The sequence below is a fragment of the Oncorhynchus mykiss genome, chromosome 16, assembly GCF_013265735.2.
Source record: "Oncorhynchus mykiss isolate Arlee chromosome 16, USDA_OmykA_1.1, whole genome shotgun sequence".
Lineage (NCBI taxonomy): Eukaryota > Metazoa > Chordata > Actinopteri > Salmoniformes > Salmonidae > Oncorhynchus > Oncorhynchus mykiss.
The window spans coordinates 76,343,948-76,370,718 of record NC_048580.1 but is presented as its reverse complement, the minus strand read 5'-3'; the positions used below and the strand labels follow the sequence as shown (position 1 = coordinate 76,370,718).

The following is a 26,771-nucleotide window of genomic DNA, read 5'->3' as shown; positions in this document are numbered from 1 at the left end:
AGTGTTCCTCAAGGTTCCGTTTTAGGACCACTATTGTTTTCACTATATATTTTACCTCTTTGGGATGTCATTCGAAAACGTAATGTTAACTTTCACTGCTATGCGGATGACACACAGCTGTACACTTCAATTAAACATGGTGAAGCTGTTTCAGACATAAGGAAGTGGATGGCTGCAAACGGCTCTACTTTTAAATTCGGAAAAAACAGAGATGCTTGTTCTAGGTCCCAAGAAACAAAGAGATCTTCTGTTAAATCTGACAATGAATCTTGATGGTTGTACAGTCGTCTCAAATAAAACGGTGAAGGACCTCGGCGTTACTCTGGACCCTGATCTCTCTTTTGACGAACATATCAAGACTGTTTCAAGGACAGCTTTTTTCCATCTTGGCCATGTTCTGTTATAATCTCCACCCGGCACAGCCAGAAGAGGACTGGCCACCCCTCATAGCCTGGTTCCTCTCTAGGTTTCTAATCTCCACCCGGCACAGCCAGAAGAGGACTGGCCACCCCTCATAGCCTGGTTCCTCTCTAGGTTTCTTCCTAGGTTTTGGCCTTTTCTAGGGAGTTTTTCCTAGCCACCGTGCTTCTACAGCTGCATTGCTTGCTGTTTGGGGTTTTAGGCTGGGGTTCTGTACAGCACTTTGAGATATCAGCTGATGTAAGAAGGCCTTTATAAATAAATTTGATTGATATCCAACCATTATACTAAGATACAGTAGACTAACCCTGAGGCTGTGTAGATACAGTAGACTAACCCTGAGGCTGTGTAGATACAGTAGACTAACCCTGAGGCTGTGTAGATACAGTAGACTAACCCTGAGGCTGTGTAGATACAGTAGACTAACCCTGAGGCTTTGTAGATACAGTAGACTAACCCTGAGGCTGTGTAGATACAGTAGACTAACCCTCAGGCTGAGTAAATACAGTAGACTAACCCTCAGGCTGTGTAGATACAGTAGACTAACCCTCAGGCTGTGTAGATACAGTAGACTAACCCTCAGGCTGAGTAAATACAGTAGACTAACCCTTGAGGCTGTGTAAATACAGTAGACTAACCCTGAGGCTGTGTAGATACAGTAGACTAACCCTGAGGCTGTGTGTGTAGATACAGTAGACTAACCCTCAGGCTGTGTAGATACAGTAAACTAACCCTCAGGCTGTGTAGATACAGTAAACTAACCCTCAGGCTGTGTAGATACAGTAGACTAACCCTCAGGCTGTGTAGATACAGTAAACTAACCCTCAGGCTGTGTAGATACAGTAGACTAACCCTCAGGCTGTGTAGATACAGTAGACTAACCCCGAGGCTGTGTAGATACAGTAGACTAACCCTCAGGCTGAGTAAATACAGTAGACTAACCCTCAGGCTGTGTAGATACAGTAGACTAACCCCGAGGCTGTGTAGATACAGTAGACTAACCCCGAGGCTGTGTGTGTAGATACAGTAGACTAACCCTCAGGCTGTGTAGATACAGTAGACTAACCCTCAGGCTGTGTAGATACAGTAGACTAACCCCGAGGCTGTGTAGATACAGTAGACTAACCCCGAGGCTGTGTGTGTAGATACAGTAGACTAACCCTCAGGCTGAGTAAATACAGTAGACTAACCCTTGAGGCTGTGTAAATACAGTAGACTAACCCTGAGGCTGTGTAGATACAGTAGACTAACCCTGAGGCTGTGTGTGTAGATACAGTAGACTAACCCTCAGGCTGTGTAGATACAGTAAACTAACCCTCAGGCTGTGTAGATACAGTAAACTAACCCTCAGGCTGTGTAGATACAGTAGACTAACCCTCAGGCTGTGTAGATACAGTAAACTAACCCTCAGGCTGTGTAGATACAGTAGACTAACCCTCAGGCTGTGTAGATACAGTAGACTAACCCCGAGGCTGTGTAGATACAGTAGACTAACCCTCAGGCTGAGTAAATACAGTAGACTAACCCTCAGGCTGTGTAGATACAGTAGACTAACCCCGAGGCTGTGTAGATACAGTAGACTAACCCCGAGGCTGTGTGTGTAGATACAGTAGACTAACCCTCAGGCTGTGTAGATACAGTAGACTAACCCTCAGGCTGTGTAGATACAGTAGACTAACCCCGAGGCTGTGTAGATACAGTAGACTAACCCCGAGGCTGTGTGTGTAGATACAGTAGACTAACCCTGAGGATGTGTAGATACAGTAGACTAACCCTGAGGCTGTGTAGATACAGTAGACTAACCCCGAGGCTGTGTAGATACAGTAGACTAACCCGAGGCTGTGTAGATACAGTAGACTAACCCCGAGGCTGTGTGTGTAGATACAGTAGACTAACCCTCAGGCTGTGTAGATACAGTAGACTAACCCAGAGGCTGTGTGTGTAGATACAGTAGACTAACCCTCAGGCTGTATAGATACAGTAGACTAACCCTCAGGCTGTGTAGATACAGTAGACTAACCCAGAGGCTGTGTGTGTAGATACAGTAGACTAACCCAGAGGCTGTGTGTGTAGATACAGTAGACTAACCCTCAGGCTGTGTAGATACAGTAGACTAACCCCGAGGCTGTGTGTGTAGATACAGTAGACTAACCCTCAGGCTGGGCAGTTGGTTGCTCCCCAGACTGGCTGGCTGTTTCTCAGGAGGTTCACAGTATAGGTGAGTACTGTCCAGAGTCTTGACCTCACACTCCTGGTCCCCCAGCCTGGCTACCACCTCCCCTCGGGTCATCGCACGCGTCAGGTCTTTACCCTGGGTGGAGAGACATGGGTTAGTCAGGTCCTTACCCTGGGGGGAGACATGGGTTAGTCAGGTCCTTACCCTGGGGGGAGACATGGGTTAGTCAGGTCCTTACCCTGGGGGGGGAACATGGGTTAGTCAGGTCCTTACCCTGGGGGGAGACATGGGTTAGTCAGGTCCTTACCCTGGGGGGAGAGACATGGGTTAGTCAGGTCCTTACCCTGGGGGGGGAGAGACATGGGTTAGTCAGGTCCTTACCCTGGGGGGGGAGAGACATGGGTTAGTCAGGTCCTTACCCTGGGGGGGGAGAGACATGGGTTAGTCAGGTCCTTACCCTGGGGGGGGGGGGACATGGGTTAGTCAGGACCTTACCCTGGGGGGGGGGGGACATGGGTTAGTCAGGACCTTACCCTGGGGGGAGGTGGGGGAGAGACATGGGTTAGTCAGGACCTTACCCTGGGGGAGAGACATGGGTTAGTCAGGTCCTTACCCTGGGGGGAGGTGGGGGAGAGACATGGGTTAGTCAGGTCCTTACCCTGGGGGGGGGGAACATGGGTTAGTCAGGTCCTTACCCTGGGGGGAGGTGGGGGAGAGACATGGGTTAGTCAGGTCCTTACCCTGGGGGGGGAGAGACATGGGTTAGTCAGGACCTTACCCTGGGGGGAGGTGGGGGAGAGACATGGGTTAGTCAGGTCCTTACCCTGGGGGGGGAGAGACATGGGTTAGTCAGGTCCTTACCCTGGGGGGAGGTGGGGGAGAGACATGGGTTAGTCAGGTCCTTACCCTGGGGGGGAGAGACATGGGTTAGTCAGGACCTTACCCTGGGGGGGGGGGGACATGGGTTAGTCAGGTCCTTACCCTGGGGGGGGGGGGGACATGGGTTAGTCAGGTCCTTACCCTGGGGGGAGGTGGGGGAGAGACATGGGTTAGTCAGGTCCTTACCCTGGGGGGGGAGAGACATGGGTTAGTCAGGACCTTACCCTGGGGGGGGGGGGACATGGGTTAGTCAGGTCCTTACCCTGGGGGGGGGGGACATTGGTTAGTCAGGTCCTTACCCTGGGGGGGGAGAGACATGGGTTAGTCAGGTCCTTACCCTGGGGGGGGGGGACATTGGTTAGTCAGGACCTTACCCTGGGGGGGGGGGGGACATGGGTTAGTCAGGTCCTTACCCTGGGGGGGGGGACATTGGTTAGTCAGGTCCTTACCCTGGGGGGGGAGAGACATGGGTTAGTCAGGTCCTTACCCTGGGGGGGGGGACATTGGTTAGTCAGGTCCTTACCCTGGGGGGGAGAGACATGGGTTAGTCAGGTCCTTACCCTGGGGGGGGGGGACATGGGTTAGGCAGGTCCTTACCCTGGGGGGGAGAGACATGGGTTAGTCAGGTCCTTACCCTGGGGGGGGAGAGACATGGTTAGTCAGGTCCTTACCCTGGGGGGAGGGGGGGGGGGGAGACATGGGTTAGTCAGGTCCTTACCCTGGGGGGGGGGGGGAGAGACATGGTTAGTCAGGTCCTTACCCTGGAGGGAGGGCATGGGTTAGTCAGGTCCTTACCCTGGAGGGAGGGCATGGGTTAGTCAGGTCCTTACCCTGGGGGGGGGGACATGGGTTAGTTAAGTCCTTACCCTGGGGGGGAGGGGCATGGGTTAGTCAGGTCCTTACCCTGGGGGGGGGCATGGGTTAGTCAGGTCCTTACCCTGGAGGGAGGGCATGGGTTAGTCAGGTCCTTACCCTGCGGGGGGAGAGACATGGTTAGTCAGGTCCTTACCCTGGGGGGAGGGGGGGGGGGAGAGACATGGGTTAGTCAGGTCCTTACCCTGGGGGGGGGGGGAGAGACATGGTTAGTCAGGTCCTTACCCTGGGGGGGGGGGGGGTGTCATGGGTTAGTCAGGTCCTTACCCTGGGGGGGGAGAGACATGGTTAGTCAGGAGCGATGACCCCTCCAGGTTTGTACTAATTTCTCTCACCTCTACAGCGATGACCCCTCCAGGTTTGTATTAATTTCTCTCACCTCTACAGCGATGACCCCTCCAGGTTTGTATTAATTTCTCTCACCTCTACAGCGATGACCCCTCCAGGTTTGTATTAATTTCTCTCACCTCTACAGCGATGACCCCTCCAGGTTTGAAGCGGTAGGGTGTGTCTGGGTCGTCTCTGTTCAGAGCCAACAGCTCGGGGTTGGGGTAGTAAGAGAACGACTTCCCCGTGACGCTCTCAAATGACACCTTAACGTTGTCCAGCTCAAACCACACCCCCATGACCTTAGTGTCAGGGGTCACACGCGGGGTCAAACAGTTCATCTCAGAGGAAGAGACCACCGTACAACGCTCCTGCTTCAGAGAGAGCGGGAGAGAGAGACAGACAGAGAGAGAGACAGAGACAGACAGAGAGACAAAGAGACAGAGACAGAGAGACAGAGACAGAGACAGAGAGAGAGAGACCGAGAGAGAGAGACAGAGAGAGACAGAGAGAGACAGGAGAGAGAGAGAGAGACAGAGAGAGAGAGAGAGAGAGAGAGAGAGAGAGAGAGAGAGAGAGAGACAGAGAGAGAGAGAGAGAGAGAGAGAGAGAGAGACAGAGAGAGAGAGAGACAGAGAGAGAGAGAGAGACAGAGAGAGAGAGACAGGAGAGAGAGAGAGAGACAGGAGAGAGACAGAGAGACAGAGAGAGAGAGAGAGAGAGAGACAGAGAGAGAGACACAGAGAGACAGAGAGAGAGACAGAGAGAGAGACAGAGAGAGAGAGACGTTGGTTGGGGTCTGAATCAGTTAACCACATTACCATGAGTCCAGAAGCTTCCCATTTGATTTATTTGACCACTTAAAACCCCATTCAACCCCGTGGATACACTGCATTTAAAACCCCATTCAACCCAGTGGATACACTGCATTTAAAACCCCATTCAACCCAGTGGATACACTGCATTTAAAACCCCATTCAACCCCGTGGATACACTGCATTTAAAATCCCATTCAACCCTGTGGATACACTGCATTTAAAACCCCATTCAACCCCGTGGATACACTGCATTTAAAACCCCATTCAACCCAGTGGATACACTGCATTTAAAACCCCATTCAACCCCGTGGATACACTGCATTTAAAACCCCATTCAACCCCGTGGATACACTGCATTTAAAACCCCATTCAACCCCGTGGATACACTGCATTTAAAACCCCATTCAACCCCGTGGATACACTGCATTTAAAACCCCATTCAACCCCGTAGATACACTGCATTTAAAACCCCATTCAACCCCGTGGATACACTGCATTTAAAACCCCATTCAACCCCGTGGATACACTGCATTTAAAAACCTATGGATACACTGTGTCATGACGTTGGCCTGGGGGTAGGTTTATGACAGTCATAAATACCTCTTCCCTCTTTTTCCTCTCTCTACCCAACTGATGTTACATTTGCAAACCCCTTTGGTTAACATAGAGATTCTGGGAACATCAGAAGGTGGGGGGAAATTAACTATATTCTGGTAATCCAACCAATGAGGTGGTACTTAATGAATATGATGTCAGTTCGGTTGTCATCTGAGACATTCTCATCAATGATAGGATGACAAACTCTACAGTGGAAAGTCTACACATCAGAGTTATCTGATTCAAATGGAATTGTTGTTCAATTTAAATGTTTGAATATGAAATTATTCGTGATGGAAATGTGATTTTAGCTTCTAAAATGTGAGAATTGGGTTTTCATGAGTGAATTAGGCCCGACTCAGTGGCCCGCCCACGTGAAGAGACATAGGTTGTAAACTATGAAACACACCCCTTTTCTCCCTTCCTATATAAAGCCTTGACGAAAATGTAACCTCCTGTTCCGAGGATGTGAGGACGACGGTCCGATGTCAGAATGGTTCAGATAATAACTACAAAACGAAGCCAACATCAGCGTGAGCTTTGGTTGCGAATGGTATGAACTTTGAACTCTTATTCACTGCAGAAGTGATACTTCCTAGCCGTTGAGTTAGCAACAGCTGCTGCAAACGAGGGTTAGGAAGGAACAGACAGAGTATCCCGTCTATCACCCAACGACGTTACTACGACGTTTCCAATTGACCACCAGAGACATTCTTCAAAGGACAGAGGACTCGGTTTGGCAACACGGTCTTCCATCTACCACCAACCTACCGAAGCGCAGCTCAGAGTAAATACTTATTGCATTTTCCTTTTCCAAATGGCCGGTAATTTAGAATGCTTAAGATACTGCATTTACGATGGCACAGCTTCTCCCTTTGTTCCTCAGTCTTCCCGCTCTTTCACTCAAACCCAGCCCTTTTCTTTTGTGTAACCAGCTGTCATATCTGTTCCGCCCGCTAGGGACGTTTTCCTTTATGACGTAATTTGTAATCAAGTTATGATTTAATTATGTGTATATGTAATTCTGTGTGATTAGTTAGGTATTTAGTAAATAAATAATGAAACCCAATTTTGTATTGCTGATTCAAGTTGTTAGCCAGGGTTTGTGAAGATAACCAAGAATTTAAACTTTCAGATGAGACTGAATTAAGGTGACGATTAATATTGACTGCTATTGATGTAAAATATTACTAGGTCTTTAAGAGTTTATTCGGAAGAAAACAGCTCTATAAATATTATTTTGTGGTGTCCCGACTCTCTAGTTAATTACATTTACATGATTAGCTCAATCAGGTAATATTAATTACAGAGAAATTATTTTATAGAATGCATGTCATATCTCTTAATCCGGCATAGCCAAAGACACGACAACTGCATTTAAAACCCCATTCAACCCAGTGGATACACTGCATTTAAAATCCCATTCAACCCCGTGGATACACTGCATTTAAAACCCCATTCAACCCCGTGGATACACTGCATTTAAAACCCCATTCCACCTCGTGGATACACTGCATTTAAAACCCCATTCAACCCCGTGGATACACTGTTTTTAAAACCCCATTCAACCCCGTGGATACACTGCATTTAAAACCATCCAGGACAACACAACAGAAGGAGAACAACATGTCCCCTGTGGTCCTCTTGTTCAGGCTGGCAGGTAAAGTGTCACGAGAATTATGTTCTCAATGTTCATAAACCAATTCAATTAAACTACTCAGTCTGTTCGTCAGGATTTGTAAGATACTGGTTGAAATGAAACAGACAAGAGGCCCAGCTAAAATAGTCAATAAGGTTTATTCCCGGGAACGTTCTGGTCTGTTGAACAAAACAATTCATTTTATACTGGCTTCTCACACACACACATTCACACTAACATACGCACACAATGTCCTGCTACCCAGCCGACAAAGATTAGGGGAATCCGTGAGACTTACTCCCCATCCTCCCTCAAGATAGGGAGACCGAGACCCTGGGAAGTACTCTCAGTGACCCCAGCCAAGGTCGGCACCGAATCTTGCTCAGACAGTCTGTTTTTAAGATGCTATTATAGACATATTATACAGACTATGGTTACACATAATTCTAATCAATTTCATTTTATTATATTGCTTCAGGGTGGAATATTCTAGTCATTCATATAAATTCCATCAACATAAAGGCTTACTGATATAGAGAGACACAGAGAGAGACAGAGAGAGACAGAGAGAGACCCCAACCCCTGACTAACTGACTAACTCTCTCTCTCTGTCTCTCTTTCTGTCTCTGTCTCTCAAATATATGACAATACAATGGCTGCGTTTACACAGGCAGACCAATTCAGATGTTTTGTCCAATTATTGGCAAAAGAGCTGATCTGATTGTTCCAAATTAGTGAAAAATATCAGAATTGGGCTGCCTGTGTAAAGGCAGTATCAATCCGGGCTTTACCTTTGAAACTGCGCTGTTGAAGACCAGTTGGTTGTTCCTCCTCCTCCTCACCAGCGTGTTCTCTTTAGGCTCCACCCACACAGTTAGCATTGGCTGCTGGACCACGTACAGGCTACGCCCACTCACCTTTATACTACGCCCACCCCTGGAAAAACATTCATTTAATAAGATATTTAATAAGATATATCACACTATCTGGTTTATATTATTCACAGACCGACAGGCCACCTGGTCGAGACCGACCGACAGGCCCACCTGGTCGAGACCGAGCGACAGGCCCACCTGGTCGAGACCGACCGACAGGCCCACCTGGTCGAGACCGACCGACAGGCCCACCTGGTCGAGACCGACCGACAGGCCCACCTGGTCGAGACCGACCGACAGGCCCACCTGGTCGAGACCGAGCGACAGGCCCACCTGGTCGAGACCGACCGACAGGCCACCTGGTCGAGACCGAGCGACAGGCCCACCTGGTCGAGACCGAGCGACAGGCCCACCTGGTCGAGACCGAGCGACAGGCCCACCTGGTCGAGACCGAGCGACAGGCCCACCTGGTCGAGACCGAGCGACAGGCCCACCTGGTCGAGACCGAGCGACAGGCCCACCTGGTCGAGACCGACCTACAGGCCCACCTGGTCGAGACCGACCTACAGGCCCACCTGGTCGAGACCGACCGACAGGTAATCTGGTTTTCATCTGCAGCACTATTTGTGTTCTAAATGGCACCCTGTTCCCCATCTACTGCCCCGTTCCCCATCTACTGCCCCGTTCCCCATCTACTGCCCCGTTCCCCATCTACTGCCCCGTTCCCCATCTACTGCCCTGTTCCCCATCTACTGCCCCATTACTCATCTACTGCCATAATCCCCATCTACTGCCATATCTACTGCCCCGTTTCCCATCCACTGCCCCGTTCCCCATCCACTGCCCCGTTCCCCATCCACTGCCCCGTTCCCCATCTACTGCCCCGTTCCCCATCTACTGCCCCGTTCCCCATCCACTGCCCTATTCAACAATTACTGCCCTATTCCCCCATCCACTGCCCTATTCAACAATTACTGCCCTATTCCCCCATCCACTGCCCTATCCTCCATCTACTGCCCTATTCACTGCCCCTTTCCCCATCTACTGCCACATTCCACACCTACTGCCCCATCTACTGCCCTATTCACTGCCCCATCTACTGCCCCATTCCACACCTACTGCCCCATCTACTGCCCTATTCACTGCCCCATCTACTGCCCTATTCCCCATCTACTGCCCTATTCTCCATCTACTGCCCTATTCCCCATCTAGTACCCCATTCCCCATCTACTGCAATATTCCCCATCTACTGCCCCATTACTCATCTACTGCCCCATTCCCCAGCTACTGCCCCATTACTCATCTACTGCCCTATTCACTGCCCCATCTACTGCCCTATTCCCCATCTACTGCCCTATTCCCCATCTACTGCCCTATTCCCCATCTACTGCCCCATCTACTGCCCTATTCCCCATCTACTGCCCTATTCCCCATCTACTGCCCCATCTACTGCCCTATTCCCCATCTACTGCCCTATTCCCCATCTACTGCCCCATCTACTGCCCTATTCCCCATCTAGTACCCCATTCCCCATCTACTGCAATATTGCCCATCTACTGCAATATTCCCCATCTACTGCCGCAGCTACAGCCCTATGTTACAGCCCTATCTACCGCCCCATTCTCAATCTACTGCCCCATATACTGCCTTATTCCCCATCTAGTGCCCTATCTATTGCCCTATTCCCCATCTATTGCCCTATTCCCAATCTATTGCCCCATTCCCAATCTATTGCCCCATTCCCAATCTAGTGCCCTATTCCCCATCTAGTGCCCTATTCCCAATCTATTGCCCCATTCCCAATCTAGTGCCCCATTCCCAATCTAGTGCCCTATTCCCCATCTAGTGCCCTATTCCCCATCTAGTGCCCTATCTAGTGCCCTATTCCCCATCTATTGCCCTATTCACCATCTATTGCCCCATTCCCCATCTACTGCCCCATTCCCAATCTACTGCCCATCTACTGCCCTATCAAATTCCCTATTCCCCATCTACTGCCCCGTTCCCCATCTACTGCCACATTACACACCTACTGCCCCATTACTCATCTACTGCCATAATCCCCATCTACTGCCATATCTACTGCCCCGTTCCCCATCCACTGCCCCGTTCCCCAACCACTGCCCCATTCCTCATCCACTGCCCCGTTCCCCATCCACTGCCCCGTTCCCCATCTACTGCTCCGTTCCCCATCTACTGCCCCATTACTCATCTACTGCCATAATCCCCATCTACTGCCATATCTACTGCCCCGTTCCTCATCCACTGCCCCGTTCCCCATCCACTGCCCCGTTCCCCATCCACTGCCCCGTTCCCCATCCACTGCCCCGTTCCCCATCAACTGCCCCGTTCCCCATCCACTGCCCCGTTCCCCATCTACTGCCCCATTCCCAATCTACTGCCCCATTGCCTATCTACTGCCCCATTGCACACCTACTGCCCCATCTATTGCCCTATTCCCCATCTACTGCCATATCTACTGCTCTACTCCCCATGAACTGCCCAAGCTACAGCCCTATTCCCCATCTACTACCCTATTCCCCATCTACTGCCCCATCTACTGCCCTATTCCCCATCTATTGCCCCATTCCCAATCTAGTGCCCCATTCCCAATCTAGTGCGCCATTCCCAATCTAGTGCCCTATTCCCCATCTAGTGCCCTATTCCCCATCTAGTGCCCTATCTAGTGCCCTATTCCCCATCTACTGCCCCATTCCCCATCTATTGCCCTATTCACCATCTATTGCCCCATTCCCCATCTACTGCCCCATTCCCCATCTACTGCCCATCTACTGCCCTATCAAATTCCCTATTCCCCATCTACTGCCCCGTTCCCCATCTACTGCCACATTACACACCTACTGCCCCATTACTCATCTGCAGCCATAATCCCCATCTACTGCCATATCTACTGCCCCGTTCCCCATCCACTGCCCCGTTCCCCATCCACTGCCCCATTCCTCATCCACTGCCCCGTTCCCCATCCACTGCCCCGTTCCCCATCTACTGCTCCGTTCCCCATCTACTGCCCCATTACTCATCTACTGCCCTATTCACTGCCCCATCTACTGCCCTATTCCCCATCTACTGCCCTATTCCCCATCTACTGCCCTATTCCCCATCTACTGCCCCATCTACTGCCCTATTCCCCATCTACTGCCCTATTCCCCATCTACTGCCCTATTCCCCATCTACTGCCCTATTCCCCATCTACTGCCCTATTCCCCATCTATTGCCCCATTCCCAATCTATTGCCCCATTCCCAATCTAGTGCCCTATTCCCCATCTAGTGCCCTATTCCCAATCTATTGCCCCATTCCCAATCTAGTGCCCCATTCCCAATCTAGTGGCCTATTCCCCATCTAGTGCCCTATTCCCCATCTAGTGCCCTATCTAGTGCCCTATTCCCCATCTATTGCCCTATTCACCATCTATTGCCCCATTCCCCATCTACTGCCCCATTCCCAATCTACTGCCCATCTACTGCCCTATCAAATTCCCTATTCCCCATCTACTGCCCCGTTCCCCATCTACTGCCACATTACACACCTACTGCCCCATTACTCATCTACTGCCATAATCCCCATCTACTGCCATATCTACTGCCCCGTTCCCCATCCACTGCCCCGTTCCCCAACCACTGCCCCATTCCTCATCCACTGCCCCGTTCCCCATCCACTGCCCCGTTCCCCATCTACTGCTCCGTTCCCCATCTACTGCCCCATTACTCATCTACTGCCATAATCCCCATCTACTGCCATATCTACTGCCCCGTTCCTCATCCACTGCCCCGTTCCCCATCCACTGCCCCGTTCCCCATCCACTGCCCCGTTCCCCATCCACTGCCCCGTTCCCCATCAACTGCCCCGTTCCCCATCCACTGCCCCGTTCCCCATCTACTGCCCCATTCCCAATCTACTGCCCCATTGCCTATCTACTGCCCCATTGCACACCTACTGCCCCATCTATTGCCCTATTCCCCATCTACTGCCATATCTACTGCTCTACTCCCCATGAACTGCCCAAGCTACAGCCCTATTCCCCATCTACTACCCTATTCCCCATCTACTGCCCCATTCCCAATCTAGTGCCCCATTCCCAATCTAGTGCCCCATTCCCAATCTAGTGCCCTATTCCCCATCTACTGCCCCATCTACTGCCCTATTCCCCATCTACTGCCCCATTCCCAATCTAGTGCCCCATTCCCAATCTAGTGCCCCATTCCCAATCTAGTGCCCTATTCCCCATCTACTGCCCCATCTACTGCCCTATTCCCCATCTATTGCCCCATTCCCAATCTAGTGCCCCATTCCCAATCTAGTGCCCCATTCCCAATCTAGTGCCCCATTCCCAATCTAGTGCCCTATTCCCCATCTACTGCCCCATCTACTGCCCTATTCCCCATCTATTGCCCCATTCCCAATCTAGTGCCCCATTCCCAATCTAGTGCCCCATTCCCAATCTAGTGCCCTATTCCCCATCTAGTGCCCTATCTAGTGCCCTATTCCCCATCTACTGCCCCATTCCCCATCTATTGCCCTATTCACCATCTATTGCCCCATTCCCCATCTACTGCCCCATTCCCCATCTACTGCCCATCTACTGCCCTATCAAATTCCCTATTCCCCATCTACTGCCCCGTTCCCCATCTACTGCCACATTACACACCTACTGCCCCATTACTCATCTGCAGCCATAATCCCCATCTACTGCCATATCTACTGCCCCGTTCCCCATCCACTGCCCCGTTCCCCATCCACTGCCCCATTCCTCATCCACTGCCCCGTTCCCCATCCACTGCCCCGTTCCCCATCTACTGCTCCGTTCCCCATCTACTGCCCCATTACTCATCTACTGCCCTATTCACTGCCCCATCTACTGCCCTATTCCCCATCTACTGCCCTATTCCCCATCTACTGCCCTATTCCCCATCTACTGCCCCATCTACTGCCCTATTCCCCATCTACTGCCCTATTCCCCATCTACTGCCCTATTCCCCATCTACTGCCCTATTCCCCATCTACTGCCCTATTCCCCATCTATTGCCCCATTCCCAATCTATTGCCCCATTCCCAATCTAGTGCCCTATTCCCCATCTAGTGCCCTATTCCCAATCTATTGCCCCATTCCCAATCTAGTGCCCCATTCCCAATCTAGTGGCCTATTCCCCATCTAGTGCCCTATTCCCCATCTAGTGCCCTATCTAGTGCCCTATTCCCCATCTATTGCCCTATTCACCATCTATTGCCCCATTCCCCATCTACTGCCCCATTCCCAATCTACTGCCCATCTACTGCCCTATCAAATTCCCTATTCCCCATCTACTGCCCCGTTCCCCATCTACTGCCACATTACACACCTACTGCCCCATTACTCATCTACTGCCATAATCCCCATCTACTGCCATATCTACTGCCCCGTTCCCCATCCACTGCCCCGTTCCCCAACCACTGCCCCATTCCTCATCCACTGCCCCGTTCCCCATCCACTGCCCCGTTCCCCATCTACTGCTCCGTTCCCCATCTACTGCCCCATTACTCATCTACTGCCATAATCCCCATCTACTGCCATATCTACTGCCCCGTTCCTCATCCACTGCCCCGTTCCCCATCCACTGCCCCGTTCCCCATCCACTGCCCCGTTCCCCATCCACTGCCCCGTTCCCCATCAACTGCCCCGTTCCCCATCCACTGCCCCGTTCCCCATCTACTGCCCCATTCCCAATCTACTGCCCCATTGCCTATCTACTGCCCCATTGCACACCTACTGCCCCATCTATTGCCCTATTCCCCATCTACTGCCATATCTACTGCTCTACTCCCCATGAACTGCCCAAGCTACAGCCCTATTCCCCATCTACTACCCTATTCCCCATCTACTGCCCCATTCCCAATCTAGTGCCCCATTCCCAATCTAGTGCCCCATTCCCAATCTAGTGCCCTATTCCCCATCTAGTGCCCTATCTAGTGCCCTATTCCCCATCTACTGCCCCATTCCCCATCTATTGCCCTATTCACCATCTATTGCCCCATTCCCCATCTACTGCCCCATTCCCCATCTACTGCCCATCTACTGCCCTATCAAATTCCCTATTCCCCATCTACTGCCCCGTTCCCCATCTACTGCCACATTACACACCTACTGCCCCATTACTCATCTGCAGCCATAATCCCCATCTACTGCCATATCTACTGCCCCGTTCCCCATCCACTGCCCCGTTCCCCATCCACTGCCCCATTCCTCGTCCACTGCCCCGTTCCCCATCCACTGCCCCGTTCCCCATCTACTGCTCCGTTCCCCATCTACTGCCCCATTACTCATCTACTGCCCTATTCACTGCCCCATCTACTGCCCTATTCCCCATCTACTGCCCTATTCCCCATCTACTGCCCTATTCCCCATCTACTGCCCCATCTACTGCCCTATTCCCCATCTACTGCCCTATTCACTGCCCCATCTACTGCCCTATTCCCCATCTACTGCCCTATTCCCCATCTACTGCCCTATTCCCCATCTACTGCCCCATCTACTGCCCTATTCCCCATCTACTGCCCTATTCCCCATCTACTGCCCCATCTACTGCCCTATTCCCCATCTACTGCCCTATTCCCCATCTACTGCCCCATCTACTGCCCTATTCCCCATCTAGTACCCCATTCCCCATCTACTGCAATATTGCCCATCTACTGCAATATTCCCCATCTACTGCCGCAGCTACAGCCCTATGTTACAGCCCTATCTACCGCCCCATTCTCAATCTACTGCCCCATATACTGCCTTATTCCCCATCTAGTGCCCTATCTATTGCCCTATTCCCCATCTATTGCTCTATTCCCAATCTATTGCCCCATTCCCAATCTATTGCCCCATTCCCAATCTAGTGCCCTATTCCCCATCTAGTGCCCTATTCCCAATCTATTGCCCCATTCCCAATCTAGTGCCCCATTCCCAATCTAGTGCCCTATTCCCCATCTAGTGCCCTATTCCCCATCTAGTGCCCTATCTAGTGCCCTATTCCCCATCTATTGCCCCATTCCCCATCTACTGCCCCATTCCCAATCTACTGCCCATCTACTGCCCTATCAAATTCCCTATTCCCCATCCACTGCCCCGTTCCCCATCCACTGCCCCATTCCTCGTCCACTGCCCCGTTCCCCATCCACTGCCCCGTTCCCCATCTACTGCTCCGTTCCCCATCTACTGCCCCATTACTCATCTACTGCCCTATTCACTGCCCCATCTACTGCCCTATTCCCCATCTACTGCCCTATTCCCCATCTACTGCCCTATTCCCCATCTACTGCCCCATCTACTGCCCTATTCCCCATCTACTGCCCTATCAAATTCCCTATTCCCCATCTACTGCCCCGTTCCCCATCTACTGCCACATTACACACCTACTGCCCCATTACTCATCTGCAGCCATAATCCCCATCTACTGCCATATCTACTGCCCCGTTCCCCATCCACTGCCCCGTTCCCCATCCACTGCCGCATTCCTCATCCACTGCCCCGTTCCCCATCCACTGCCCCGTTCCCCATCTACTGCTCCGTTCCCCATCTACTGCCCCATTACTCATCTACTGCCCTATTCACTGCCCCATCTACTGCCCTATTCCCCATCTACTGCCCTATTCCCCATCTTCCTCCCTATTCCCCATCTACTGCCCCATCTACTGCCCTATTCCCCATCTACTGCCCTATTCACTGCCCCATCTACTGCCCTATTCCCCATCTACTGCCCTATTCCCCATCTACTGCCCTATTCCCCATCTATTGCCCCATTCCCAATCTATTGCCCCATTCCCAATCTAGTGCCCTATTCCCCATCTAGTGCCCTATTCCCAATCTATTGCCCCATTCCCAATCTAGTGCCCCATTCCCAATCTAGTGCCCCATTCCCCATCTAGTGCCCTATTCCCCATCTAGTGCCCTATCTAGTGCCCTATTCCCCATCTATTGCCCTATTCACCATCTATTGCCCCATTCCCCATCTACTGCCCCATTCCCAATCTACTGCCCATCTACTGCCCTATCAAATTCCCTATTCCCCATCTACTGCCCCGTTCCCCATCTACTGCCACATTACACACCTACTGCCCCATTACTCATCTACTGCCATAATCCCCATCTACTGCCATATCTACTGCCCCGTTCCCCATCCACTGCCCCGTTCCCCAACCACTGCCCCATTCCTCATCCACTGCCCCGTTCCCCATCCACTGCCCCGTTCCCCATCTACTGCTCCGTTCCCCATCTACTGCCCCATTACTCATCTACTGCCATAATCCCCATCTACTGCCATATCTACTGCCCCGTTCCTCATCCACTGCCCCGTTCCCCATCCACTGCCCCGTTCCCCATCCACTGCCCCGTTCCCCATCCACTGCCCCGTTCCCCATCAACTGCCCCGTTCCCCATCCACTGCCCCGTTCCCCATCTACTGCCCCGTTCCCAATCTACTGCCCCATTGCCTATCTACTGCCCCATTGCACACCTACTGCCCCATCTATTGCCCTATTCCCCATCTACTGCCATATCTACTGCTCTACTCCCCATGAACTGCCCAAGCTACAGCCCTATTCCCCATCTACTACCCTATTCCCCATCTACTGCCCCATCTACTGCCCTATTCCCCATCTATTGCCCCATTCCCAATCTAGTGCCCCATTCCCAATCTAGTGCCCCATTCCCAATCTAGTGCCCTATTCCCCATCTAGTGCCCTATCTAGTGCCCTATTCCCCATCTACTGCCCCATTCCCCATCTATTGCCCTATTCACCATCTATTGCCCCATTCCCCATCTACTGCCCCATTCCCCATCTACTGCCCATCTACTGCCCTATCAAATTCCCTATTCCCCATCTACTGCCCCGTTCCCCATCTACTGCCACATTACACACCTACTGCCCCATTACTCATCTGCAGCCATAATCCCCATCTACTGCCATATCTACTGCCCCGTTCCCCATCCACTGCCCCGTTCCCCATCCACTGCCCCATTCCTCATCCACTGCCCCGTTCCCCATCCACTGCCCCGTTCCCCATCTACTGCTCCGTTCCCCATCTACTGCCCCATTACTCATCTACTGCCCTATTCACTGCCCCATCTACTGCCCTATTCCCCATCTACTGCCCTATTCCCCATCTACTGCCCTATTCCCCATCTACTGCCCCATCTACTGCCCTATTCCCCATCTACTGCCCTATTCACTGCCCCATCTACTGCCCTATTCCCCATCTACTGCCCTATTCCCCATCTACTGCCCTATTCCCCATCTACTGCCCCATCTACTGCCCTATTCCCCATCTACTGCCCTATTCCCCATCTACTGCCCCATCTACTGCCCTATTCCCCATCTACTGCCCTATTCCCCATCTACTGCCCCATCTACTGCCCTATTCCCCATCTAGTACCCCATTCCCCATCTACTGCAATATTGCCCATCTACTGCAATATTCCCCATCTACTGCCGCAGCTACAGCCCTATGTTACAGCCCTATCTACCGCCCCATTCTCAATCTACTGCCCCATATACTGCCTTATTCCCCATCTAGTGCCCTATCTATTGCCCTATTCCCCATCTATTGCCCTATTCCCAATCTATTGCCCCATTCCCAATCTATTGCCCCATTCCCAATCTAGTGCCCTATTCCCCATCTAGTGCCCTATTCCCAATCTATTGCCCCATTCCCAATCTAGTGCCCCATTCCCAATCTAGTGCCCTATTCCCCATCTAGTGCCCTATTCCCCATCTAGTGCCCTATCTAGTGCCCTATTCCCCATCTATTGCCCTATTCACCATCTATTGCCCCATTCCCCATCTACTGCCCCATTCCCAATCTACTGCCCATCTACTGCCCTATCAAATTCCCTATTCCCCATCTACTGCCCCGTTCCCCATCTACTGCCACATTACACACCTACTGCCCCATTACTCATCTACTGCCATAATCCCCATCTACTGCCATATCTACTGCCCCGTTCCCCATCCACTGCCCCGTTCCCCATCCACTGCCCCATTCCTCATCCACTGCCCCGTTCCCCATCCACTGCCCCGTTCCCCATCAACTGCCCCGTTCCCCATCCACTGCCCCGTTCCCCATCTACTGCCCATTCCTAATCTACTGCCCCATTGCCTATCTACTGCCCCATTGCACACCCACTGCCCCATCTACTGCCCTATTCCCCATCTACTGCCCTATTCCCCATCTACTGCCCTATTCCCCATCTACTGCCCCATCTACTGCCCTATTCCCCATCTACTGCCCTATTCACTGCCCCATCTACTGCCCTATTCCCCATCTACTGCCCTATTCCCCATCTACTGCCCTATTCCCCATCTACTGCCCCATCTACTGCCCTATTCCCCATCTACTGCCCTATTCCCCATCTACTGCCCCATCTACTGCCCTATTCCCCATCTACTGCCCTATTCCCCATCTACTGCCCCATCTACTGCCCTATTCCCCATCTAGTACCCCATTCCCCATCTACTGCAATATTGCCCATCTACTGCAATATTCCCCATCTACTGCCGCAGCTACAGCCCTATGTTACAGCCCTATCTACCGCCCCATTCTCAATCTACTGCCCCATATACTGCCTTATTCCCCATCTAGTGCCCTATCTATTGCCCTATTCCCCATCTATTGCCCTATTCCCAATCTATTGCCCCATTCCCAATCTATTGCCCCATTCCCAATCTAGTGCCCTATTCCCCATCTAGTGCCCTATTCCCAATCTATTGCCCCATTCCCAATCTAGTGCCCCATTCCCAATCTAGTGCCCTATTCCCCATCTAGTGCCCTATTCCCCATCTAGTGCCCTATCTAGTGCCCTATTCCCCATCTATTGCCCTATTCACCATCTATTGCCCCATTCCCCATCTACTGCCCCATTCCCAATCTACTGCCCATCTACTGCCCTATCAAATTCCCTATTCCCCATCTACTGCCCCGTTCCCCATCTACTGCCACATTACACACCTACTGCCCCATTACTCATCTACTGCCATAATCCCCATCTACTGCCATATCTACTGCCCCGTTCCCCATCCACTGCCCCGTTCCCCATCCACTGCCCCATTCCTCATCCACTGCCCCGTTCCCCATCCACTGCCCCGTTCCCCATCAACTGCCCCGTTCCCCATCCACTGCCCCGTTCCCCATCTACTGCCCATTCCTAATCTACTGCCCCATTGCCTATCTACTGCCCCATTGCACACCTACTGCCCCATCTATTGCCCTATTCCCCATCTACTGCCATATCTACTGCTCTACTCCCCATGAACTGCCCAAGCTACAGCCCTATTCCCCATCTACTGCCCTATTCCCCATCTACTGCCCCATCTACTGCCCTATTCCCCATATACTGCCCTATTCCCCATCTACAGCCCTATTCCCCATCTACTGCCCTATTACCCATCTACTGCCCTATTCCCCATCTACTGCCCTATTCCCCACCTACTGCCCCATCTACTGCCCTATTCCCCATCTACTGCCCTATTCCCCATCTACTGCCCTATTCCCCATCTACTGCCCTATTCCCCATCTACAGCCCTATTCCCCATCTACTGCCCTATTCCTCATCTACTGCCCTATTCCCCATCTACTGCCCTATTCCCCATCTACTGCCCTATTCCCCACCTACTGCCCCATCTACTGCCCTATTCCCCATCTACTGCCCTATTCCCCATCCACTGCCCCGTTCCCCATCCACTGCCCCGTTCCCCATCCACTGCCCCGTTCCCCATCCACTGCCCCGTTCCCCATCCACTGCCCTGTTCCCCATCCACTGCCCCGTTCCCCATCTACTGCCCCGTTCCCCATCTACTGCCCCGTTCCCCATCTACTGCCCCATTCCCAATCTACTGCCCCATTCCCAATCTACTGCCCCATATACTGCCCTATTCCCCATCTACTGCCCCATTCCCCATATATTGCCCTATTCACCATCTATTGCCCCATTCCCCATCTACTGCCCCATTCACCATCTACTGCCCCATCCCCCATCTACTGCCCCATTACCCATCTACTGCCCATCTACTGCCCTATCAAATGCCATATTCCCCATCTACTGCCCTATTCCCCATCTACTGCCCCATCTACTTCCCTATTCCCTGTCTACTGCCTCATGACCCATCTACTGCCCTATTCCCCATCTACTGCCCCATTACTCATCTACTGCCCCATTTCCCACCTACTGCCCCATCTACTGCCCTATTCACTGCCCCATCTACTGCCCTATTCCCCATCTAGTACCCCATTCCCCATCTACTGCAATATGCCCCATCTACTGCCCTATTCACTGCCCCATCTACTGCCCTATTCACTGCTCCATCTACTGCCATATTCTCCATCTACTGCCCTATTCCCCATCTAGTACCCCATTCCCCATCTACTGCAATATTGCCCATCTACTGCCGCAGCTACAGCCCTATGTTACAGCCCTATCTACCGCCCCATTCTCAATCTACTGCCCCATATACTGCCTTATTCCCCATCTAGTGCCCTATCTATTGCCCTATTCCCCATCTACTGCCCTATTCCCCATCTACTGCAATATGCCCCATCTACTGCCCTATTCACTGCCCCATCTACTGCCCTATTCACTGCTCCATCCACTGCCCTATCCTCCATCTACTGCCCTATTCACTGCCCCTTTCCCCATCTACTGCCACATTCCACACCTACTGCCCCATCTACTGCCCTATTCACTGCCCCATCTACTGCCCCATTCCACACCTACTGCCCCATCTACTGCCCTATTCACTGCCCCATCTACTGCCCTATTCCCCATCTACTGCCCTATTCTCTATCTACTGCCCTATTCCCCATCTAGTACCCCATTCCCCATCTACTGCAATATTCCCCATCTACTGCCCCATTACTCATCTACTGCCCCATTCCCCAGCTACTGCCCCATTACTCATCTACTGCCCTATTCACTGCCCCATCTACTGCCCTATTCCCCATCTACTGCCCTATTCCCCATCTACTGCCCTATTCCCCATCTACTGCCCCATCTACTGCCCTATTCCCCATCTACTGCCCTATTCCCCATCTACTGCCCCATCTACTGCCCTATTCCCCATCTACTGCCCTATTCCCCATCTACTGCCCCATCTACTGCCCTATTCCCCATCTAGTACCCCATTCCCCATCTACTGCAATATTGCCCATCTACTGCAATATTCCCCATCTACTGCCGCAGCTACAGCCCTATGTTACAGCCCTATCTACCGCCCCATTCTCAATCTACTGCCCCATATACTGCCTTATTCCCCATCTAGTGCCCTATCTATTGCCCTATTCCCCATCTATTGCCCTATTCCCAATCTATTGCCCCATTCCCAATCTATTGCCCCATTCCCAATCTAGTGCCCTATTCCCCATCTAGTGCCCTATTCCCAATCTATTGCCCCATTCCCAATCTAGTGCCCCATTCCCAATCTAGTGCCCTATTCCCCATCTAGTGCCCTATTCCCCATCTAGTGCCCTATCTAGTGCCCTATTCCCCATCTATTGCCCTATTCACCATCTATTGCCCCATTCCCCATCTACTGCCCCATTCCCAATCTACTGCCCATCTACTGCACTATCAAATTCCCTATTCCCCATCTACTGCCCCGTTCCCCATCTACTGCCACATTACACACCTACTGCCCCATTACTCATCTACTGCCATAATCCCCATCTACTGCCATATCTACTGCCCCGTTCCCCATCCACTGCCCCGTTCCCCAACCACTGCCCCATTCCTCATCCACTGCCCCGTTCCCCATCCACTGCCCCGTTCCCCATCTACTGCTCCGTTCCCCATCTACTGCCCCATTACTCATCTACTGCCATAATCCCCATCTACTGCCATATCTACTGCCCTGTTCCTCATCCACTGCCCCGTTCCCCATCCACTGCCCCGTTCCCCATCCACTGCCCCATTCTCTGCCCCATTCCCCATCTACTGCAATATTCCCCATCTACTGCCATATCTACTGCCCTATTCCCCATCTACTGCCCCATCTACTGCCCTATTCCCCATATACTGCCCTATTCCCCATCTACTGCCCTATTACCCATCTACTGCCCTATTCCCCATCTACTGCCCTATTCCCCACCTACTGCCCCATCTACTGCCCTATTCCCCATCTACTGCCCTATTCCCCATCTAGTACCCCATTCCCCATCTACTGCAATATTGCCCATCTACTGCCGCAGCTACAGCCCTATGTTACAGCCCTATCTACCGCCCCATTCTCAATCTACTGCCCCATATACTGCCTTATACCCCATCTAGTGCCCTATCTATTGCCCTATTCCCCATCTATTGCCCCATTCTCCATCTATTGCCCCATTCCCTATCTATTGCCCCATTCCCAATCTAGTGCCCTATTCCCCATCTACTGCCCCATTCCCCATCTATTGCCCTATTCACCATCTATTGCCCCATTCCCCATCTACTGCCCCATTCCCCATCTACTGCCCCATTCCCCATCTACTGCCCCATTACCCATCTACTGCCCTATCAAATGCCATATTCCCCATCTACTGCCCTATTCCCCATCTACTGCCCCATCTACTTCCCTATTCCCCATATACTGCCCCATTACTCATCTACTGCCCCATTCCCCATCTACTGCCATATCTACAGCTCCATTGCCCCTCTACTGCCCCATTGCCCATCTACTGCCCATTTACTGCCCCATTGCCCATCTACTGCCCCATTGCCTATCTACTGCCCATTTACTGCCCCATTGCCCATCTACTGCCCCATTGCCTATCTACTGCCAATCTACTGCCCCATTACACATCTACTGCCCCATTACTCATCTACAGCCCCATTGCCCCTCTGCTGCCCCATTGCCCATCTACTGCCCATTTACTGCCCCATTGCCCATCTACTGCCCCATTGCCTATCTACTGCCAATCTACTGCCCCATTACACATCTACTGCCCCATTACTCATCTACTGCCCCATTCCCCATCTACTGCCATATCTACAGCCCCATTGCCCCTCTACTGCCCCATTGCCCATCTACTGCCCCATTGCCCATCTACTGCCCCATTGCCCATCTACTGCCCATCTACTGCCCCATTGCCCATCTACTGCCCCATTGCCTATCTACTGCCAATCTACTGCCCTGTTCCCCATCTACTGCCCCGTTCCCCATCCACTGCCCTATTCCCCATCCACTGCCCCATTCTCTGCCCCATTCCCCATCTACTGCAATATTCCCCATCTACTGCCATATCTACTGCCCTATTCCCCATCTACTGCCCCATCTACTGCCCTATTCCCCATATACTGCCCTATTCCCCATCTACTGCCCTATTACCCATCTACTGCCCTATTCCCCATCTACTGCCCTATTCCCCACCTACTGCCCCATCTACTGCCCTATTCCCCATCTACTGCCCTATTCCCCATCTAGTACCCCATTCCCCATCTACTGCAATATTGCCCATCTACTGCCGCAGCTACAGCCCTATGTTACAGCCCTATCTACCGCCCCATTCTCAATCTACTGCCCCATATACTGCCTTATTCCCCATCTAGTGCCCTATCTATTGCCCTATTCCCCATCTATTGCCCCATTCTCCATCTATTGCCCCATTCCCTATCTATTGCCCCATTCCCAATCTAGTGCCCTATTCCCCATCTACTGCCCCATTCCCCATCTATTGCCCTATTCACCATCTATTGCCCCATTCCCCATCTACTGCCCCATTCCCCATCTACTGCCCCATTCCCCATCTACTGCCCCATTACCCATCTACTGCCCATCTACTGCCCTATCAAATGCCATATTCCCCATCTACTGCCCTATTCCCCATCTACTGCCCCATCTACTTCCCTATTCCCCATATACTGCCCCATTACTCATCTACTGCCCCATTCCCCATCTACTGCCATATCTACAGCTCCATTGCCCCTCTACTGCCCCATTGCCCATCTACTGCCCATTTACTGCCCCATTGCCCATCTACTGCCCCATTGCCTATCTACTGCCCATTTACTGCCCCATTGCCCATCTACTGCCCCATTGCCTATCTACTGCCAATCTACTGCCCCATTACACATCTACTGCCCCATTACTCATCTACTGCCCCATTCCCCATCTACTGCCATATCTACAGCCCCATTGCCCCTCTGCTGCCCCATTGCCCATCTACTGCCCATTTACTGCCCCATTGCCCATCTACTGCCCCATTGCCTATCTACTGCCAATCTACTGCCCCATTACACATCTACTGCCCCATTACTCATCTACTGCCCCATTCCCCATCTACTGCCATATCTACAGCCCCATTGCCCCTCTACTGCCCCATTGCCCATCTACTGCCCCATTGCCCATCTACTGCCCCATTGCCCATCTACTGCCCATCTACTGCCCCATTGCCCATCTACTGCCCCATTGCCTATCTACTGCCAATCTACTGCCCTGTTCCCCATCTACTGCCCCGTTCCCCATCCACTGCCCTATTCCCCATCCACTGCCCCATTCTCTGCCCCATTCCCCATCTACTGCAATATTCCCCATCTACTGCCATATCTACTGCCCTATTCCCCATCTACTGCCCCATCTACTGCCCTATTCCCCATATACTGCCCTATTCCCCATCTACAGCCCTATTCCCCATCTACTGCCCTATTACCCATCTACTGCCCTATTCCCCATCTACTGCCCTATTCCCCATCTACTGCCCTATTCCCCATCTACTGCCCTATTCCCCATCTACTGCCCTATTCCCCATCTACTGCCCTATTCCCCATCTACTGCCCTATTCCCCATCTACTGCCCTATTCCCCACCTACTGCCCCATCTACTGCCCTATTCCCCATCTACTGCCCTATTCCCCATCCACTGCCCCGTTCCCCATCCACTGCCCCGTTCCCCATCCACTGCCCCGTTCCCCATCCACTGCCCTGTTCCCCATCCACTGCCCCGTTCCCCATCTACTGCCCCGTTCCCCATCTACTGCCCCGTTCCCCATCTACTGCCCCATTCCCAATCTACTGCCCCATTCCCAATCTACTGCCCCATATACTGCCCTATTCCCCATCTACTGCCCCATTCCCCATATATTGCCCTATTCACCATCTATTGCCCCATTCCCCATCTACTGCCCCATTCACCATCTACTGCCCCATCCCCCATCTACTGCCCCATTACCCATCTACTGCCCATCTACTGCCCTATCAAATGCCATATTCCCCATCTACTGCCCTATTCCCCATCTACTGCCCCATCTACTTCCCTATTCCCTGTCTACTGCCTCATGACCCATCTACTGCCCTATTCCCCATCTACTGCCCCATTACTCATCTACTGCCCCATTCCCCACCTACTGCCCCATCTACTGCCCTATTCACTGCCCCATCTACTGCCCTATTCCCCATCTAGTACCCCATTCCCCATCTACTGCAATATGCCCCATCTACTGCCCTATTCACTGCCCCATCTACTGCCCTATTCTCCATCTACTGCCCTATTCCCCATCTACTGCAATATGCCCCATCTACTGCCCTATTCACTGCCCCATCTACTGCCCTATTCACTGCCCCATCTACTGCCCTATTCTCCATCTACTGCCCTATTCCCCATCTAGTACCCCATTCCCCATCTACTGCCGCAGCTACAGCCCTATGTTACAGCCCTATCTACCGCCCCATTCTCAATCTACTGCCCCATATACTGCCTTATTCCCCATCTAGTGCCCCATCTATTGCCCTATTCCCCATCTATTGCCCCATTCTCCATCTATTGCCCCATTCCCTATCTATTGCCCCATTCCCAATCTAGTGCCCTATTCCCCATCTACTGCCCCATTCCCCATCTATTGCCCTATTCACCATCTATTGCCCCATTCCCCATCTACTGCCCCATTCCCCATCTACTGCCCCATTACCCATCTACTGCCCATCTACTGCCCTATCAAATGCCATATTCCCCATCTACTGCCCTATTCCCCATCTACTGCCGCATCTACTTCCCTATTCCCTGTCTACTGCCTCATGACCCATCTACTGCCCTATTCCCCATCTACTGCCCCATTACTCATCTACTGCCCCATTCCCCACCTACTGCCCCATCTACTGCCCTATTCACTGCCCCATCTACTGCCCTATTCCCCATCTAGTACCCCATTCCCCATCTACTGCA

At 52.0% G+C, this 26,771-nt stretch overlaps 1 protein-coding gene across 2 annotated transcripts in view; it reads right to left on the bottom strand.

Annotated features, from left to right (window-relative positions):
- LOC110491187 (plexin-B3) overlaps positions 1 to 26,771 on the bottom strand; it is a 102,499-nt gene that overhangs the window by 43,707 nt on the left and 32,021 nt on the right. Inside the window, exons 14-16 of one of the 2 annotated variants that reach the window (XM_036947821.1) lie at positions 8,521 to 8,665; positions 4,816 to 5,049; positions 2,573 to 2,731 (exon numbers count right to left, since the gene is read on the bottom strand). In XM_036947821.1, coding sequence (XP_036803716.1) covers positions 2,573 to 2,731; positions 4,816 to 5,049; positions 8,521 to 8,665 — 538 coding nt within the window. The remainder of the gene's footprint in view (positions 1 to 2,572; positions 2,732 to 4,815; positions 5,050 to 8,520; positions 8,666 to 26,771) is intronic. The other variant, XM_036947822.1, reaches the window with a different exon arrangement.